Source organism: Lycium ferocissimum, chromosome 12, assembly GCF_029784015.1.
Source record: "Lycium ferocissimum isolate CSIRO_LF1 chromosome 12, AGI_CSIRO_Lferr_CH_V1, whole genome shotgun sequence".
Classification (NCBI taxonomy): Eukaryota; Viridiplantae; Streptophyta; class Magnoliopsida; order Solanales; family Solanaceae; genus Lycium; species Lycium ferocissimum.
In genome coordinates, this window is record NC_081353.1 from 30,462,728 (window position 1) to 30,481,559 (window position 18,832).

Genomic DNA, 18,832 nt, shown 5'->3' on the forward strand with positions numbered 1-18,832 from the left:
GAAAATCTTAAACAGTTACCATGCACGTAACTGATGAAACTACCCAAAAGAAACTTAACATAAACGTAAGACCAACGGAATTACGTCACAACAAACTTAATTTACACTGATAATGTAAAAATTCATTACACTATCAGTATATATAATTAGTTACGAGGACGAGTGTGCTCTGGATTAGAAGTTCCTGTGGCGACTCTAGCGACATCCATAGCACTCGCCTCAGGCTTTTTCTTGCTATACAATGTGAAGTACGCAAGCGTCATCGCCACGGCGAAGCCGCCAATGGCGGCTTTGGCCGGGCAAAACGACATCCTACGTGTTTGGTTGAGCACTTCCGTGTTCATGTTGCCCGGTGAAGGCAACTTGGGTGACGTCTGGTTTCCAGTGGCCGCGGCTGTGGCGGCCCTGGAAACCTGTTGTCCCATTGGCGGTGCCACCATACCGGGGGCCTTGATGGTGGTGTGTGGCTGCCCTGGTTGTGGTGCCGCCCTTACTCTGGCGGAATTCATGTTTCCTTGTCCAACCATTTTTATTTAAGTCCCGTTTTCTTTTTTTATTGTTGAAAAGTAAAATTTTTTTTTTTGTAATGACTTTTGGTTGTGTTTTGGAGTATAAATAGTGTAAAGGTGAGAGGCTAAAGTTTGAAAGTGGAATTCGGATATTGAATGGAGAAGTGGTTGACAAATGTCAAATGGACTTGTGAGGATTATCCTTTGTGAAAGCATTAAAATAGGATTTAATTTGTTGAAGACTTTTTGGCCTAACCGTTTTCATAGTGCTCTAGTGGTTGTTTTCAACTTGGAAATTACGACCCCCAAAAATAGAAAGGAAATGAGAGGGCGAAATAAAAAATGATACTTATTATAGTTATTAACCAAAAAATATTGTATAGTTATTAGTCACGTCGTTATAGACTATAGTAGTTGTGAAAGTTGAAGTTCATATATATATATTGTAAGAGCGAGTGTTAAACTCTAGTCTTGCATTAAAATTTTCACACGATAATCCATTTGGACACAGTTTTTAAATTTGTATCCAATTTTTTATAAAAATTTGCAGGCCTATATTTCAAAATAACTTCAGACTTGACAAAGCCTAACTCCGAACAAAGTCTAAAATTTCTTATTGCTGAAATTCAGATAAAATGATTGAACGTTGACCATATGTGCATGGACATCAGACAAAAATGAATGACGTCTTGCCTGAAGTTTAGACGAAAATAATTAAACTTCAACCATATGTGTTCGAACTCAGGTTACAAAAAAGGAAAAATAGTGTTCGAATTCAGGCAAAATTGCTTGAATTGTTTGAAGTTAGACTTTATCAAGAGTAACTTCAGATACACATGTTTGAAGTTGTTTCGAAACAGATAAATGTGCAAAAAATTTATAAACTTAGGTCATGCTTTAAATAGTGACACCAAAATCGAATATATGTGCACTTCACTCTTCCAGTTGTATATATTAGCTCATCCACCTCCAAAAATGATGTTATAACTAAAGGGAGACTAAATTTAAACTCGTAACACACTGCCTATCAAATCATGGCCTCTTTGTTGCTGGACAATCCATTGATTTATCTTTTTCATAAATAACCTTTTATGTAGTCAGGCTCTCTATTAACCAAAAACCCCAAAAACAAAAACAAGTCAACTTGATTAGACTTAGAAATTGGTTCAAGATTATATATATTCAGTTTCATTTAAAAAATTCTTACCAAAAAGGCTTGTATTATAGTACTAGTGGGAGTTTTCATGCAAAAGGTGCAGGGTCGATTCCCATTATTCACCTGGTTTTTTGGTCTCCTCGTCTTCTTCCCCTTTCCCATGTTGTAGAAGCAATTTTTTTTAAGAAGGTTCCATTTCTACACCTGCTAATTCCTCCTTCCGTGCTCCGTTCATTTTTACTTGTTCTCTGGACTAAAAATAGATGTCCATTTTTATTTATCCAGTTTGGAAGCCAAGAGATAAATTACCATTTCGTACATGTTTTACCCTTAATATTAACTACTCCCTCCGTCCCTTCACATTAATTATATTTTTAAGTAACTAATATTGATTAGAGTGCAATTATTTAGAGAGAGATAAGAGTAATGTAGTAAAAATATACTTTTATTCATAAGTTCATAAAGGGCGTGCAAAGGAGAAAGTGGACAAGTAATATGGGCGGAGGGAGTATTGTGTTGGAAACTTCTATGAATTGTTAGTGGTTGCACAACTTTTAAAGTATGTTTGGTTGATTTCAATCATTACAATACTTAATAATAATTCGGGGTGATAGTAAAATTGACATTCTATTTATGGTTCTTTAAGGTGTGTACCAAGTCAATAAAGAATAGGTAAAAATGGATGGAGGGAGTAGAATATAGCTGTTATTTGTGAAGTAGTTGAAAATAGCTACAACTTAAAATGCAGCAAAGTAATCGAAAATAGCCACATAAACTTCAGAAAAAAATTCCTAAATTCGGACTGCTATAAGTGAAACTTCATGATAGCGTCCTGAAGTTCGTAATTTATACAAGTAGAACTTCTGAAACTAAAGTGGATATTTGTTAAAATCATTGTTGTTCTTTGGCAGGAAATTACACACAATGACCTTAAATATGGCTGGTCTTGAACTTTTGACTCCTTCATGCCCTATGAGCAAACCTTCATGGTCAAATGCCAAAATTTTATTCATGGCCAAGCGAGGTCAAGAGATCAAAACCACCTACTTTTAAGGTCATTCTTGTAAATCACCTGATCTTTTCATGCTTTAGAGCATGTTTAGATTGACTTATTTTAGGTGCCTTTAAGCACTTTTGTAGTGTTTGGATAAAATAAAAAATTGCTTTTAAGCACTTGTTTTCAAGCCAAAATAGCAAAAATAAGCCAAAAGTCATAAGCTAGAATTCCTAAAGTATTGTTTTTAACTTATACTTATTTTGGGGTGGTCTTTAATTTTTACCCATCAAAATGAAAGTATTTAACTTTTGTCTTTCGCCTAAAACCTCAGGGTTCTGGGTTCAAACCCCTACTCAGGCGAAAATTAAAAAAAAAAAAATCGCTAGGCAGAGTTAGCCTGCAAACTATGCCTTAAGGTAGAGTCTTGCTGGCAAACTATGGTTTTGGCCAAAACTCTGCCTTAAGGCAGAATTTTGTTCTTGCGAATCCAAACCTCTGCCTTGCGAAATTCCTTCTTCTTTTCACTGAGCTAAACCCAGAACCTCGAGGTATTACGCGAAGGACAAAAATTAAAGACCACCAATTTGAAGGCCAAAAATTAAAGACCACCCCAAAAGAAAGACAATCCGCGCAAAAAAATGTATTTCATCATTATAAACAGCCCAAAAGGTCGGCCCAATCATTTCAGGCTCGAAACTGTAATTTGTTAAAAAAAAAAAGACAAGAACATTATCTGTTTGTAATAATTTGTAGGATTACTTGGTTTTGCTCCCTCTAAACTCTACAAATAATTTGGCTCCTTCATTTTAAGCTTTGCCTATTGAGATGAAATTTTCATCTAAGTAATTTAAGGTAACATCCAAAACTTTCTATAATGCTATTTCAATTTTTTATTTTATTTTGTTATATTTTACTTTTTGTAAGCCATTTTTGTAGCTATAATTTAATTGGGGTATAGCTTTTTTTTTTTTTTTTCGACTGCTTTTGAGGCAATTTGTATAAATTCAGTATATGGGTTTTCTTTTTCTTGATTGATATTTAGTTCATTTTGGGTGTATTCTGGTTCATAAATTTCCAATGAAACTACAATGGTTATAAGGAAGCTAGCAATTATGTGTAAAATGAGTAGTTTATTAATTTAAGAAGGTTAGTAGGTAGTTGAGTGTTGTCGTACTTACCCTTTCATACTAGTAGTCGTAGTATTATTATTGTAGTTTCGTGTCCATTAATCTATGCTCTTTGTTGTTTTTATATTTCGACTATCTGTTGTCGCTTGTACTTTTCTTTATAATGCTTAGCTATAGTATTTTGCCATTTGACCTTTTTGCTTTTGTTAATTCGTATCTGACCCCCTTTTTGTCATGCTTTTTCTTGAGCCGAGGGTCTTTCGGAAACAGCCTCCCTACCTCCCAAGGTAGGGGTAAGGTCTGTACACTCTACCCTCCACAGACCCCACTCTTGTGATTTACACTGGGTATGTTGTTGTTGTTGAGAATGCCTTTTTCTTTTTTTGACAACTCTTTAATTCCAGCTTTAAGACCACAAGATTAAAGGGAATTTTGGTACATTCTACATATCTTTAATTTAAGACAACGAGATTCAAAAGTCTTCTTTACTTTCTTAAACTTTGTGTCATGTCAAAACCAGACAAACAAATTGAAACGGAGGGAGTAATAGTGGCCAACTCGAGTTGGTTCAATCTTAATTTAGACTAATTTTGAGGATTTGCATTGGTAATCCATTAGCTATACTGTGATTTGCATTTGTGACCCGTAATATCTCCCCTTTAAGAATTAAATTATGGCCAACTCGAGTTGGTTCAAGCTTAATCTAAACAATTTTTGAGGATTTGGATTGGCAATTGGAAGCTATACTAGGATTTAAAGCTAGACCTGAATATTCTAGTATATCCAAAATGGTGTGTTTCCTAAGAGAACCTCAAGACTTACCTAAACTTCTATAATTATCTAGTCGATTTTTATTGTATGGATGAGAATGCTATGATCATTATGAACCACAAAACATGTTCATTGCCAAAAGCAAGTGCACTTTGGGTGTGTCTGGTACGAAGGAAAATGTTTTCCACTGAAAATAAGTAGGTTTCTTACTTATTTTCTTGTGTTTGGTACGTAAGCAGAAAATATTATTCCAAAAACATCTGTATATAATCTACGCAAACACTAAGGTGGGGGTGGGGGTAGAATGTGGGGGTGGTGTTGATTGGGGCTATGAAGGTGGGATGTGTTGGAGATTGGAGAGGAGATAATCAATGTGAAATAACATTTGTGGAACTTCTTTTCCCTACTTCTACTACGGAAGTCATTGTCGTCATTTTTAAGGAACTCGTTTTCCTAGAAAAAATCTTTTTCAAAAATTTTGACCAACCAAACATGGAAATTTTTTAAAAATGTTTTCTCCATACCAAACACACACTTTATCTTTATGCTTGCACCCAACAAGAGTATGGTGTGAGCCTAACTGGTTTTCTGTTTGCAGGAATGGATTGTGGCCGTCTACATTCCCGATTCAGTACCAAAGTTCTAGTGCATAGCAAAGGGGCAAGTCAACCACCTAACTTCAGAAATTTGAGATGCAATTCCCAGCATAATCTAAGTTCACTTGATTCTTTGAAGGTATGCCAATTCTAAGTTGCTTTAATTTGCTTAGTATAAACTATTGTTTTCACGTTATATCCACCAAATGGATAGTGAGGATTAATGTAGCCAACCCAAACTAGCTTGGGATTGAGGGGTTTTTCTAGTGGCAATGTTTTAATTTGGAAACTTGTTGTAATGTTATGTCCTGACAAACAGAGTGGGTACATTGTTTTGTCTAAAGACCTATGTTGCTCGGACTCTCCAAAAATGTTGCCGTACCCGTGTTGGATCCTCTAAAATTGCACTACTTTTGGAGGATATAGCACGCACACCGTGGCATTTTTGAAGAGTCCGAGCAACATAGATAAGGACTGCTCAGCCCAGTACATCCATTATTCCCTCCGTCACAACTTATGTGACCAGTTTGACTCTAGATTATATACGTCTCACATTGTTCCCGCTCTCGCTACTGCAGGATGCTAAGACCACAAAATTCATAAGTCTTCTTTACTTTTTTAAACTCAAGTAAATTGAAACTGAGGGAGTATCTATTAGTGCTCGCGAAGTCTTCTAATTCTCATATCATGCTCTTTAGTTCAAGATTGTTCGAGCTAGAAACTTTATCCGGGAAAAAAATTATTCGAGTTAGAAACAATTTTCTTCTTACTTCAGAACAGCCATTGTAATAGCTCCTTATGTTCATAATTTTGTACTTACAAGGTTAGGAGTTAACAGTTATAAGGACAGCGTGGTGACCAAAAGATTACCTTGGCTATGAACCCATGAATGTTGTATAGTGGTTTAGCTACTATGGGTTATCCTATCCGTGCTTTAGCTATCATGCAATTCTAGTGGGTGATATTGATAATTGATCCCTCACTTGGATCTCTTTTCCTTTTCTCTCATATAACTAGCCTGTTGGTGAGTACCATTGCAATTATTGGGGTGAAAGGATTTGCTTATGAGTTAAATTTTCTCTATGCTTTTCTTGTTTTTGAACTAACTAAAACTCGTGTCTGAACCCTGTTTGCAGCAAAGTTGCAGTGGGTTGGCACTTACATTGAAGCTTGGAAGTCCATCAGAGAAGTTAATATGTCGTATCCAAGCTGTTCGTATTAGATCCGATCATCCACAAAATGCAGATTTGCCTCGTTACTATTCAAGGAAGGAGAAGAAGCCCTTCCCGATACCTATTGTGGAGCTACGGAGAGCTGCCAGGGATAGAATGAAAAATCGATTACCTAAAAGACGTGTACCTCCACCGAAAATCGGACTGGTTATCAAAAGCCTAGTTCCTCTCGCGTACAGTGTGTATAACGCACGGATAACAGTGATTAACAATCTCAAGCGACTCATGAAAGTGGTAGCTGTTAATGGCTGCAAGTAATTCTCTTCTTGATCTTCACTTATTAGTATACATTTAGTGTTTCAAGAGGCACTACACTTCAAGGCAACTCTTTCCGGTGCAAATTGTGCACTTTAATCCTGCATTTTGTTCCTTTTGCTTAGGCAAATGCTACTTTAACTATTAACCTTGAGCTTGTCCTCATTATGGAACAAACTCTTTATCATTTAAGAGCGTCTGTTGCTCCTTTACCCAAAAAAAAGGGGGGGAGTTGGTGGGGGGGGAAGGGAGTGGAGGAAAACTTACTAGCCTGTTTTACGCACATACTAATATGTTTCTCCACAATCCTATAGTTGTTTCCAATTAATATAACATTCAGAGGTCTATGTTGGGGTATCTTTGGAAGAATTACATATATGGCAATTAGTTGGGATGTCTTTGGAAGAATTACATATATGAATTGTTGAAGTGTGTGACCATCTCATCCAAAATCTTAAGCCGTTAGAAACAGCACACTTTTATTACTTAATTATATTCTCAACAGGACTTAGGGGGACTATGTTGTAGTTTCGTTCTTGTTGGTATAGAACTTCAAAATTTCCTTTCAGTAACCAATTGAATGAGTTGCACAGAAGCATTTGAATTAGGTGGGGTTTAACATCTAACCAGAGAAGCATTACACTGTCTGTAATTCTTTATGAAATGCTTCCAGAAGTTCTAGTTCATAGTTAACGATAATTCAACGAAGCATGATATTTACTTGTATATCCTGCTTTAAGATTACTGCACTGTTATGACTCCTTCAAATTTTAAATATTTTGAAGTTACATCTTGTGCCAATTTTGCAGGTGGTGTAATGAAATCCATGTGGGACCTGTTGGGCATCCGTTCAAGTCATGTAGAGGATCACAAGCTTCGCAACGCAAAGGACATCACGAGTGGGGAAAGGCAGTTCTTGAAGACATCATAGTGCCACTTGAATCCTACCATCTATACGATCGCCTAGGGAAACGAATTTCACACGAGGAGAGATTTTCTATCGCTCGAGTCCCTGCAGTAGTTGAGCTTTGTATCCAAGCAGGCGTTGATATACCTGAATATCCTACAAAAAGGAGAAGAAAGCCAATCATATGGACCGGAAAAAATGAATTTGTCGATGCAGATGAAAGCGATTTGCCTGATCCCGAACCAGAATCTCCAAAGCCACCAATTTTAACCGAAATACCTGATGCAGAGGTAGAACCACCATCAAATGCCGAAGAAACGATATTACTAGCTGAAGAAACACTCTTAGCGTGGGAAAAAATGAGGGCCGGAGCCAATAAGCTAATGAAGATGTATCCGGTGAGAGTTTGCGGATACTGTCCGGAGGTGCACGTTGGTCCAAGCGGACACAAAGCACAAAACTGTGGAGCCCACAAGCACCAACAACGGAACGGGCAACACGGTTGGCAGACAGCAGTGCTGGACGACTTAATACCGCCAAGGTACGTGTGGCACGTTCCCGATGTAACTCAACCGTTGCAACGGGAGCTTCGGAACTTTTACGGTCAAGCTCCTGCAGTGGTAGAAATATGTGTACAGGCTGGCTCTGAAGTCCCTGAGCAATACAAGCCAACTATGAGGTTTGATGTGGGGATTCCTAGCAGTATTAAAGAAGCAGAAATGGTTGTTTGATTGGTAGTGGTTTCATTAATTTGATCTTCCCATTTGTAAAGAATGACTTTTAAGGAATGTGGAATTGATCCTATAAGAATTACTTGTTGAGTTATTGCTGCATAATTAATTGACACAGCAGTAAGCTGGAGTAATTTTCACTGTAATTATGTAATGTTTATTCCCTAAAGATTGAAAACCAACTATATAAAGGAAAAAAAAAAAAAAAACGTTTATATTCTTCGAATTTGCATGAACTATTATCTTGCTGCTATTACTGCTCTCCTTGAGTTGGGGATCTATTAGAAACGTACCCACAACTCATGCGGATATAAAAGCTCAATAAAAATATGATTTCCGTTGCCGGGACTTGAACCCGGGTCTCTCGGGTGAGAGCCGAGTATCCTAACCAACTAGACTACAACGGATTGCGGTCTATGTGCACCATGTTATTTTATTTACTAGTAAACGTCAAACAATTCTTTGTTAAGAACTTGGTACTTTTCTGGAGTCAAGGAAATATCGTAGTGTCACAACTCAACTCTCTAAGTCAGTTTACCAGCTTAAACAAAACAATTTAATACAATTAGAAAAAAAAAAGGATTAAGGATTTTAGGCGGATGGCTTAATATAGAAAACCTATTGGAATCTGATTCAGTGTAAGGGCTTATTCTAATTAAATTCATCAACCCATATATCAAAAAGAATATAAGACCGCAACAAAGATAAGAGGTCTAGTTGTATTAAGTGCTTTTGCAAAGTGATTTGGGAGAGTAACAATATATGTTTGAATAAATTGTTTGAGAAATGCTTTTATTGGTTTGACAAATATTCTAAAAAAAAAAAAAAAAAAACAGTTTTAAGTATCAAATTACGAAAAAGTAGATTATTACTAATTTTAATTTGATAACTATGAATTTTATATAAGGGTAACTTTGTCATAAAAACTCAAATATAAACTTATTTTTGGAAGAATTCAAAATCTGCTTGCAAGCTATAACTGATGTTGCTACGCAAGAGCACCTCTTTCCTTTATCAAAAGTTTGCCAAACATATTCATCCTTTAAAATAAGTATTTCTTTTAAATTAGGCTTTTTTTGACCTTTTAGAACCTTGGCCAAACAAGCTACAAGCCTCGATAAGTAGGACTTATAATCTTGAAAGAAAGTTGATTATCTATTACAATAGATAAAGGTGACTTGATACTATGAAACTTTTTTACACTGACAATATACATGACTTAACTCATAAGAAAAAGGGGTTTTGATTCACCTTAGAGGTCAAAACAGTGAGATCACAGATGGGAGAGTATACAAACAAACTGCAGCAAACATTATAAAGTGTTTCATTTTCTCTAAGGACAACATGTTAAAGCCAAACCAAGTTTTTAGACAGACATGGAGTTCTCATTTGAGGAGTGTCTTGACAATGGACTTGACATTCAGCTTCTTCAAGTCTGTATAAGACTGGCCACAACCCACAAACATGACAGGGGCTCCGGATATGTAAACCATGGATAACGCTGCACCAACCTATGAACAAACAAGGATGATTATAAGAACGTCATTAAATCATAGGAAAAAGAAGAGTTAATTTCTCGTATGGTCACCGAACTTACCCACCATAACAATAGTCACGACTATTTTTCATCACATTAAAGTAACTGTTGTGCAGTAAAGGCACAAAATTTAATCAACTGTAAAAGATTTACAGTGAAGCCAGCTTTATGGGTTGGTTTTGCCGTTATGGTAGGCAAAGTTTAGCGACTTTACTATTATAGTAGGTAAGTTCAGTTACTTTTATTTGACAAAAAATAGTTGTAACTGTATTGTTATAGTGATAATGTTCCGTGGCCAACGTGAAATTAAAGAAAAAGAATAACCATGGCATCAAAACTTTTTTATAATGGAGTTGACAGAGATCATATACCTTGTCATCGATTGTGTCAAATTTGGTCAGCAAAATTCCATCGATTAACCTCGGGTCTGGTGAGGGTGAGAGATCTCCTAATTTCTGCAAGAAAATCAAGCAACAAGTAAAGCATAAGATGCAGATTACAAAGAAACAATGAAAACAAAAGTGTCCATAATTATGTAGAAGCAAACCTGGTTGAACTTCGACAGCTGGTCTACAGCATCATTGCCAACGAGTGCCTCCCCAACAAAAAGGATCAGATCTGGACTATTGACGTATATAAGCTTTGACAATGCTCGCATCAATGGTTCATTATCCTGTAGAACATGACACGTGTGTAAATGCTAAATAAATGGAAGATTAAATAAGAAACGGGTTAATGAAAATACTAACAAACACAATAACCCATCACTACATTCCACTCATACAGCATCCCGAAAATTTTCCTCTTCCCGTATTATTTGCCAGTAATTCCATTTGCATAAAGAGTATGCTACATAGAAGCTAAAACTCATAGAGGGACAAAAGCGAACCCCACCCCACCCCACACCCCCCCCCCCAAAAAAAAAAAAAAAAAAAACCCAAGGGAACAAAGACCATGTTGGTTAACTGTGAGGTACTCCGTCCGTCCCAATTTATGTGGCAATTTTAGCTTCCCAAGAGTCAATTTGACTGATCTTTATAGCTAAATTTGATAAGATCAACTCAATATTTTAAAATTAAAATTTAGATGTTCAAAAACTATACAAAAAGTACCATAAGTTGCAAATCTTTTCATGTCAATATGATGAAAAAAAATGCATTTTAGAAAGCTGGTCAAAGCCCACATAGTTTAAATCTCGAAAAGCAAAAGTTCCACATAAATTAGGACAGAGGATATGAAACTTCAAATCTACCTGCATCCGACCAGCTGTATCGACAAGAACAACATCTGAACCATTTCGATTAGTCTCCTGAATTGCTTCCTTAGCTACAATAGCAGGATCCTTCTCATAGCCCTTCTCAAATATTGGGATCTGATAAGCAGAAAATTTGAATGAGCCATCAGAGCTTGTAAAACATTTCCACGCAGTAAACATCGAGAATTTTCATACCCGGAGTCTACGTGCATGAGTACGAAGCTGTTCAACTGCTCCTGATCGGAACGTGTCACAAGCAGCCATCATGACATTGATATTATGCTGCAAAAGCCAGTATGCAACCTGCAGAATGGCAGATGAAACCTTTCAGTCTATATTCGAGGGCGCTTTGACTAAATAAAAATAAAAGCTTATTTTAATTAACCTTGGCAAGATTAGTAGATTTTCCAACTCCGTTTACTCCAACAAAAACCACAACATATGGTTTTCCTTGTTCCTTAGCAGCATGGACATCCCTTAGAATATCAATGGAGCGTTTAGGAGTCAAGATGCGGACAAGAGCCTCCTCCATTGCTACCTGTTTTGACCAATTTAGTACGCCATATTAGTATATTCAGAGTTCAGATTAGACCAAAAAGGAAAAAGATGAACAGAAGATTTTTCAAGTTTCTGCATTGCATGCAGTCATTCTGCTTTACCGTACCTCTTTTTTCTTTTTCCTTGTTTTTTTGTTTTTGTTTTTTGCGGGGAGGGGGGGGGCGAGAATCCAGAGATCTTGGGCTTATAAAACTTTCAGGGCCAGATAAGAAAGGAATTTCTATCGAACACATAAAAGGCGCCGTCACACCATGATAGCAATGGGAGAAGATACACACAAAGGAGCTACCATAACTGTATGTTCACCAGCGATCTGCCTTGAAGCCGTACTCACTTACCTCGATTATAGCTAAGTTGCGCGGACTCTACACTTTCAATGCCGCACCCGTGTCAGATTCTCCAAAATACACTACTTTTGGAGAATCCGACACGCACCTGTTGACATTTTTGAAGAGTCCGGGCAACATAGAGTCTAATAGTATAAAAGATAGGGTAATGCTAATTGATGAACTGGAAAGTAAGTTAACAAAAACTTGCATTATAGAGAAACACTAGAGAGTAAAGATTTTAGGATAAGTAGGAATGCGACAGGATATATGCACTGCAGGTTTAGCCAGCAAAAAAACGACACGGGAGTAAGATAAGAGGGGGTTGTAGTACCTAATAGCAGATATTCACATGCCTAGATTTTCGAGAGAGTGGCATCATCGATAAAGATGTAAGAAATAGATATACAATAGAATAGGTTAAACAGAGGAGTGCTATATAAGTGTCATATGATAAAAGGATACCTACCAAAAAGAGACATTTCTAATGGTTGAGAGACCAGCACGGCGGTATGGGAGTGAATGCTTTAAGGCCCTATATAAATAAGTATTGTAGAAATGTATATGCTAAAATGGATGTGTGGACATACAAAGATTAGAAAGATTTAGAGATTATTATATTCGACAAACGGGGAAAATAGCACATTTACAGGAATAAAAAGCTAAGATCACCAGACATAATTTCTTAGAATCCATGTATACTTAGTGAAGAATATAACACAATGGAGACAAAGTATCCATATAGACAATGTCTAATAGAAGTCTTTTAGGTTTGGTTAATGTTCATATAATAATGTATAGATAGGTGCTGGACTTAGAAAAACTCCAATTTTAGAGTCTCCCTAATTTGTCTTCATTGAGTAGTTGAATGAGATAGGCCAAAATAGAAAGGATATAGACACCACATGTAGCCAACCCAAAATAATAAGGGATTAAGTCGTAATGGTTTATTGCCTGTTGCCCAAGTTGCAGTATCCTTAAGGCTTAAACCCTCAGTATTAAGACGTATCACTTTCGAAGATTACTAGAGGTTCCTACTTGTTTACCTGAACTGTTGAAGAAATTCTTGTAAATGATCCAAGTTTTTTACCCTCTAGACTTGTTGCCACAGATTCACACAGCTTTTCAGCTATTTCCTCAGCCTGTAAAACATGCAAAACATTGGTCAACCAAGTTTAACATGAAAGCTGCTGAGAAACCTTGGATCATTAATGAAAGGAAATCTCCCTTTACTTAAAGTAACTATTTAACTTACCACATTCTTGGTCATCAGCCTGTCCTTTAGCGCTTTTAGAGCTGGTTCGAGGTCCGCCTTCTCCAAGTTTGCCTTCCCCGCGATACTGGAGACACAACAGCAATTCCAATTATTTTAAATGATGCAAGTATTTCACAGTGAGAGAGAAATTTAGAAAAATGACAATTGGCCATTCTAGATAAAGCAAGTGCATTACAATAAAAACTGGAAATGAAAATGAAGTTTTCCTAATTCTCTGCAACATTTTTCTGCTTCATGCAAGACAAATCAAATTTAATTCATAAACTAAGAGAAGCTAAATAACTGGGTACGGAAAAATCCTTGGTGGGGAGCGCTCCCCCCTGAAATGGGCCCTACGCAGCGCCAATCCGAATATAGTCGGACTCCAATGCGGGTACTGGACACCGGGTGGGAAACCAAAAAAAAAAACTGTGTATGTCTTTTGTCTTAAGCAACCAACATAAATGTATAACTAAAGCTTTTGGATCCCTTCAGAAAGACTAACAAGAATGGCATTAAAGGGTAATCAAAACTTTAAGTCCCTAACACATCCAAGGGTATTTTTCACAAAGAAATAAAAACATCCAAGGGTATCGAAAGATAATTTAAGGGTCACAAACAATATTTAGGTAATATTAGAGGTCCCAATTAAATGAAATAACTTTTTTTTTTTTTCCGAGGTAAAGGTAACTTCCAATTAAATGAATATTACCTGAATATCTATATTCCTCTTTGAGTGAATAAGAAAACAACAACTGATGCAAATCTCATAAAGCAAAAGTAATTAACAAAACAAAACAATTCAAATAGCAGAATATGATTTTGAAAATTACCTCTGGAACATGGATGAGAACCAGCCTTTCTTCTTTGCCTCAACTTTGTTATCTTTCCCTGGTTCCTCATCCTCTTCGGTCTCACTATCACTACTCACAATCTCCTCTTTATCCATCATGCTCTCACCTTCTACTGCTGCCACAACAGCTATATTCTCACTCCCATTCTCACTCATAGGGTCCGTAAAATCCAATTTTGACTCCTTAGGTGAATCATCCCAAACTCTATTCTTCTTTATCTTTTTTGTAGGCTCTGCCTTGGAACCTTTGTTTACAACAGTATCTACTTTCTTTCCACCTTTAGCCCTGAGCTTCTGTAGCTTATTTACATCAAAAGCCCCATCAGTGGAATTCCCATTCTCTTTACAATTAACCTGTACTACTCCATTTCCAGTTCTACCGTTAGAATGCCCATTCTCCTTAGCATTGCCTTTGACTTTATCACCATCTCCACCATCTTTTCCTGATTCACCACCACCCTTTTTTTTGTTGCCTCCATCAGTACCACCATTTTGCAGCTGTCCTTGCTTCTTACCAAGATTATTGTTGACAGGTTTGCCCACCTGCTTCGATTTCTTGATATCCTCAGCACGAGCCTCCGCCTCCTTCCGGAGCTGTTGAAAAATATCATCAAATTCATTGTAGACAGTCTTTTTTGGATAATAAATCTCCGAGAATTCACGTTTAACCATAGCAAGCAACTCATCCACATATAAAAGATGGAGAATCTTCTGATACACAGCGACGAAAACAAGTCCCAGATCGTTGTGGAAAGTCCATTTAAGAGTGTATGCAGCTCCAGGGACATCATAATTGTATGATGCAGCACCTGAACGTTCCTCCAAAAGACATGAACGAATCAACGTATCAATTGGAGAGCCTCTAAGTGCATTTCCAAGTTCTTTATATGTCCAGAGGATCAAACCCCCTCTAGTGAATATCAGTAACTGCTCTAACATCTCCAAATTCTAAATTCAACCCTGCAACCAGAAATGCGTCGCCAAAAAAAAGAACTCTTCAGAATTTAAACAAAAAAAAAAAAAAAAAAAAAAAAAAAAACCTTTAGTCAAGGTGAAAACAAAAGAAATTGCAGAGAATGAAACAGCAGAGTTGACTTAAATTGCATCCTCTAAAATTGGGCTTGATGTTGATGATCTTTGCGAACACTGTAAAAGAAAATCAACGTGAAAAGGGTGAAAAACGAACCTTATGTGATAAACTTTCTTATCCCTGCTTACTTGGATTTAGTCTTGTATTTCATTGTTCATTAGCTAGTTCAAGTTTGTATACTTGTTTTTAGCTAATTGTTTCATTAACTTAATTTTTATTTCTTTCTTTTTCGGCGTCCTATCCTCATACGCTATCACAATCTAATCAATAGCGCAAAAGATTTAGATTCATTGAGATGAGGGTGGCAATAAAGCATAAAAAACTAGAAAATAAGTTCAACAAGCAGTCAGCTATCCTACCAAAAATTAATAAAGAGGCTAACTAGTTCGAAACAAAAATTTAACCCAATACAACGTTGAGTCAAGCTTGATATGTTTAGAAGTTTCATACAAGACACAGGTATTCACAACTCCACACACCATTTTTAGGTCAATGTTTGAACTTAGTTATGGTACTGATAGGATGATTATCTTGCTGTCATATGATCTATATGTACATACATATCAGATATTTCTTAAAATATTTTATCTTTATGAATGACTTCATATTCTATTCAATCGCATTATCCTCCTTCCACTTTTTAATAAACCATTGTGGTGGAACATGGAAAACATATATCATGGTTGGAGTGCCACTGCACATTTATAAATCAGCAAAAACACAACAGAAAAATGACACTTTAATCATATGCTAATTACCTAATGCATAAACATAACATGGTTTATTGTTAATTAATGATAAAAAAATAAATAAACACGATTATACAACTTGGCAACTTCGCTTTCTTCACCACCAGTTTCTCATACTTTATCCTTAATTCTAAGTAATGCGCGGAAAGATCCATCTTAGAGCAACTTGCTTTGGATTGTCATGCAATCCATCCATGGCATTTAAAACGTATCTTAGGAGCCGTTTGGACATGGTTTGAAATCATGGTTTGAAACCATGTTTGGAAATGTAATTTGGATATCTTAAGTTGTATTTTTATAACTAGACATAAAAACCCCACAAGTTGTGAAAACTATCAAAATATTCCCAATTCTTATACAATCTTACCAAATGAGCAATTCATAGTTCATAACAAAATTAAAACGCTACTAAAAGGCCTTTCTAAAAAACACAACATCAATTGATCAAACTTTAGTTCAATAAAAACGAAAATTTAACATGAATAGTAATGTAACTACTCTTTAATATAATCCTCCCACATGGTAGACATAAATAAAGGTTGGTGGAAGTTAATGAGGTTGGTAAATGGTTGGTGGGAGTAATTGTTAAAAATATTTACCAACTTATGGGTCTTTTTTTATAAAATATAAACTTATGAGTCAAGTTTTATATTTAAAATTTTTGAAATCATGGTTTGAAACCCCAAATCATGACTTTTTAGATGATTTGGGGTTTCAAACCATGGTTTGAAACCATGAGATGAAATGCATGTCCAAACGCTGATTTCATCTCATGATTTCAAACCGCATGTCCAAACGCCTACTTAAATCTCCTCGTATTCGCTTATCCAAAGTTTGGCAATCTAACACTTTGTAAAGCTTATAAATGATCATGACTTGTGCTCATATTCCAATCAATCTGCCTATTTTCCATATGTTAGGTTGTTCCGACGGCCTAATTTCCCGTACATTATGACGTCCAAAATACCTAGTTTACCATACATGATTTTGGCATTCAGAACCATGTGAGGTTCTCTTAAGCGCCTTACTTTATCTCTCAAGCGTCTTACTTTCTCTCTCAATTTCTCTCCAGTATCTCACTCTCTCTCTCAAATATGACTCTTCGGAGAAAAAGTAAGCCGATTAAGAGAAGCAACATGGTTTGTATGAAAAACTAGGCAGTCAGAACAACATAACATATGGGAAATTGGGCAAGAAAACATATCGAAACATGGGCACAAGTCCTAGCAGCAGAACATACTGAAAACAGGACAGTCAAAATCATTTATAAGATTGTGCAGAATGCTGGATTGACAAGTTTTGGACAAACGAATAGTAGAAGATTTAAGACTTGTTTTAAATGATATTACGCCACGTAGCTCAATATAGAATATTATACCTTGGGGGAAAGAATTATACATAATGTATCAAACATTGTACTCCTTCCGTTTCAATTTATGTGAACCTATTTCTTTATTAGTCCGTGCAAAAAAGAATGATCCCTTTCTATATTTGGGAACAATTTACATTTTATGCAATGATTTATAGCCGCACAAAATATATGTGACTCATTTAACACCACAAGTTTAAAAGTCCTCTCTTCTTTCTTAAACTCCGTGTTCACATAAATTGAAAAAGAGTATAAAAGGTGTTTATACACGAGTATGGGCTAAACCGGGTAACAAACACAAAATATGGGCTAAAGCGTGTGAATATTTTCTCCCAAGAGAGACATAGAGCGTAATTTTCCCATTAAATTAACCAATAAAAACAAATTGCACCCATTCTTTTTTTTAATCTCAAAAACCCAATTAATCTACCAAAATATTTTCACAATTTATGCAATCAAACTCATGAAACACAAAAATCAGCAAATAAAATCACAAATACAAACCTAAAAAGTAAAAATTACGAAAATTAAAAGCGAAAAAAAAAATCAAAATATAAAAATCAATTAAAAGAAAACAAGTCAAATACCTGTCAAAATTCTGAGAAATCTGAGAAGAAAAATGTAAAGAAACGAAAAAAGAAATTAAAAAAAAAAAAAGGAGAAAAAGGGGGGGAAAAAATGAAAAATATGAAAAGAAGATGTGTATTTTATTTAGTGTATGTATATATACACTTCATAGTTTGGGAAATTACAATTTATATCACCTTAATCTTTTAGGTTTGAGAAATAATGTCCCTTCATAGTTCGTATAACGGGAAAGGGGCCAAATATACCTTATACTATTAAAAATGGTTTAATACACCTCTCGCTATACTTTCGGTTCAATTATATCTCTCCCGTAATACTTTGGCACATATATATTCTGATTCCCGATTTAGCGGTCTTTATATGAGCTCGGCAAATTTCCGTTGAAGCATCCATTGAAGAAAGTTTTTTGAAGCTTGCCTTGAATTTTCCGAGTATGGGTATGAGTCTTTTTAATTGAATATCGGGTTGTAGCCTTGTAGGTTGGATTTTAATAATTAGAGGATAGTTTAAAATAGGTCAATAGAATGATGACACGTGCCCGTCCGTTAAAATGAGGGGTACATATGTGTCCAAGTATAACAGGTGGAATATATTTGGACTGAAAATATAGCGAGGGGTATATTCAAACTGTTTCTGATAGTACAGGGGTATATTTAGCCGTTTTCCGTTCATATAACATGTGAATTGCAAAGTACAGTCAAAACCTCTTTATAACAAAGACCGTTAGTTCCGACATTTTTAGGTTGTTATAGCGAATGACTGTTATACACCTATAATAGCATTTAACACATAGATAATATTTGGTTGTTATAAGTCAAAAAATAAAAAATCAAATCATAAGCTTAATCACACTTTGTATAAAGAAGGCATTTTTTTAATGATGAAAATACATGTTTTTTTGTCATAAATAGTGTATTAAAGTATCAAAATATTTGTGAAAGTCTCTAGACTTTTTATTGGTTAATCTTAGA

The 18,832-nt window shown here is 35.8% G+C and overlaps 2 protein-coding genes and 1 non-coding gene across 3 annotated transcripts; 1 reads left to right on the top strand and 2 right to left on the bottom strand.

The window, feature by feature from the left end:
- Nucleotides 1-3,381: 3,381 nt before the first annotated feature.
- LOC132039706 (APO protein 2, chloroplastic) lies at nt 3,382-8,427 on the top strand. The gene is made up of 4 exons (XM_059430217.1): nt 3,382-3,514; nt 5,159-5,295; nt 6,293-6,642; nt 7,453-8,427. The coding sequence occupies exons 2-4, from the start codon at nt 5,161-5,163 to the stop codon at nt 8,279-8,281; spliced, it is 1,314 nt and encodes a 437-aa protein (XP_059286200.1). The 5' UTR covers nt 3,382-3,514; nt 5,159-5,160; the 3' UTR covers nt 8,282-8,427.
- A 188-nt stretch (nt 8,428-8,615) lies between these two features.
- TRNAE-CUC (transfer RNA glutamic acid (anticodon CUC)) lies at nt 8,616-8,688 on the bottom strand. Its single transcript has one exon. It is a non-coding gene; the product is annotated as a tRNA-Glu (tRNA).
- Nucleotides 8,689-9,373: 685 nt separating this feature from the next.
- Nucleotides 9,374-17,991, bottom strand: LOC132039590 (uncharacterized). The gene is made up of 10 exons (XM_059430088.1): nt 17,861-17,991; nt 14,046-15,025; nt 13,213-13,297; nt 13,004-13,099; nt 11,459-11,611; nt 11,269-11,376; nt 11,071-11,190; nt 10,366-10,491; nt 10,190-10,273; nt 9,374-9,792 (listed from the first exon to the last, which is right to left on the bottom strand). Exons 2-10 carry the CDS (start codon nt 15,002-15,004, stop codon nt 9,667-9,669), a joined length of 1,857 nt encoding a protein of 618 aa, XP_059286071.1. The 5' UTR covers nt 15,005-15,025; nt 17,861-17,991; the 3' UTR covers nt 9,374-9,666.
- Between the last annotated feature and the right edge of the window lie 841 nt (nt 17,992-18,832).

Coding starts and splice junctions, on each gene's coding strand:
- LOC132039706 (XM_059430217.1), top strand. CDS start 5,161: ATGGATTGTGGCCGTCTACATTCCCGATTCAGTACCAAAGTTCTAGTG. Junction 5,296..6,292: donor GTTCACTTGATTCTTTGAAG/GTATGCCAATTC, acceptor CCCTGTTTGCAG/CAAAGTTGCAGTGGGTTGGC. Junction 6,643..7,452: donor GTAGCTGTTAATGGCTGCAA/GTAATTCTCTTC, acceptor CCAATTTTGCAG/GTGGTGTAATGAAATCCATG.
- LOC132039590 (XM_059430088.1), bottom strand. CDS start 15,004: ATGTTAGAGCAGTTACTGATATTCACTAGAGGGGGTTTGATCCTCTGG. Junction 11,377..11,458: donor AATCTACTAATCTTGCCAAG/GTTAATTAAAAT, acceptor GCCATTCTGCAG/GTTGCATACTGGCTTTTGCA. Junction 10,492..11,070: donor ATACAGCTGGTCGGATGCAG/GTAGATTTGAAG, acceptor CATGTTCTACAG/GATAATGAACCATTGATGCG.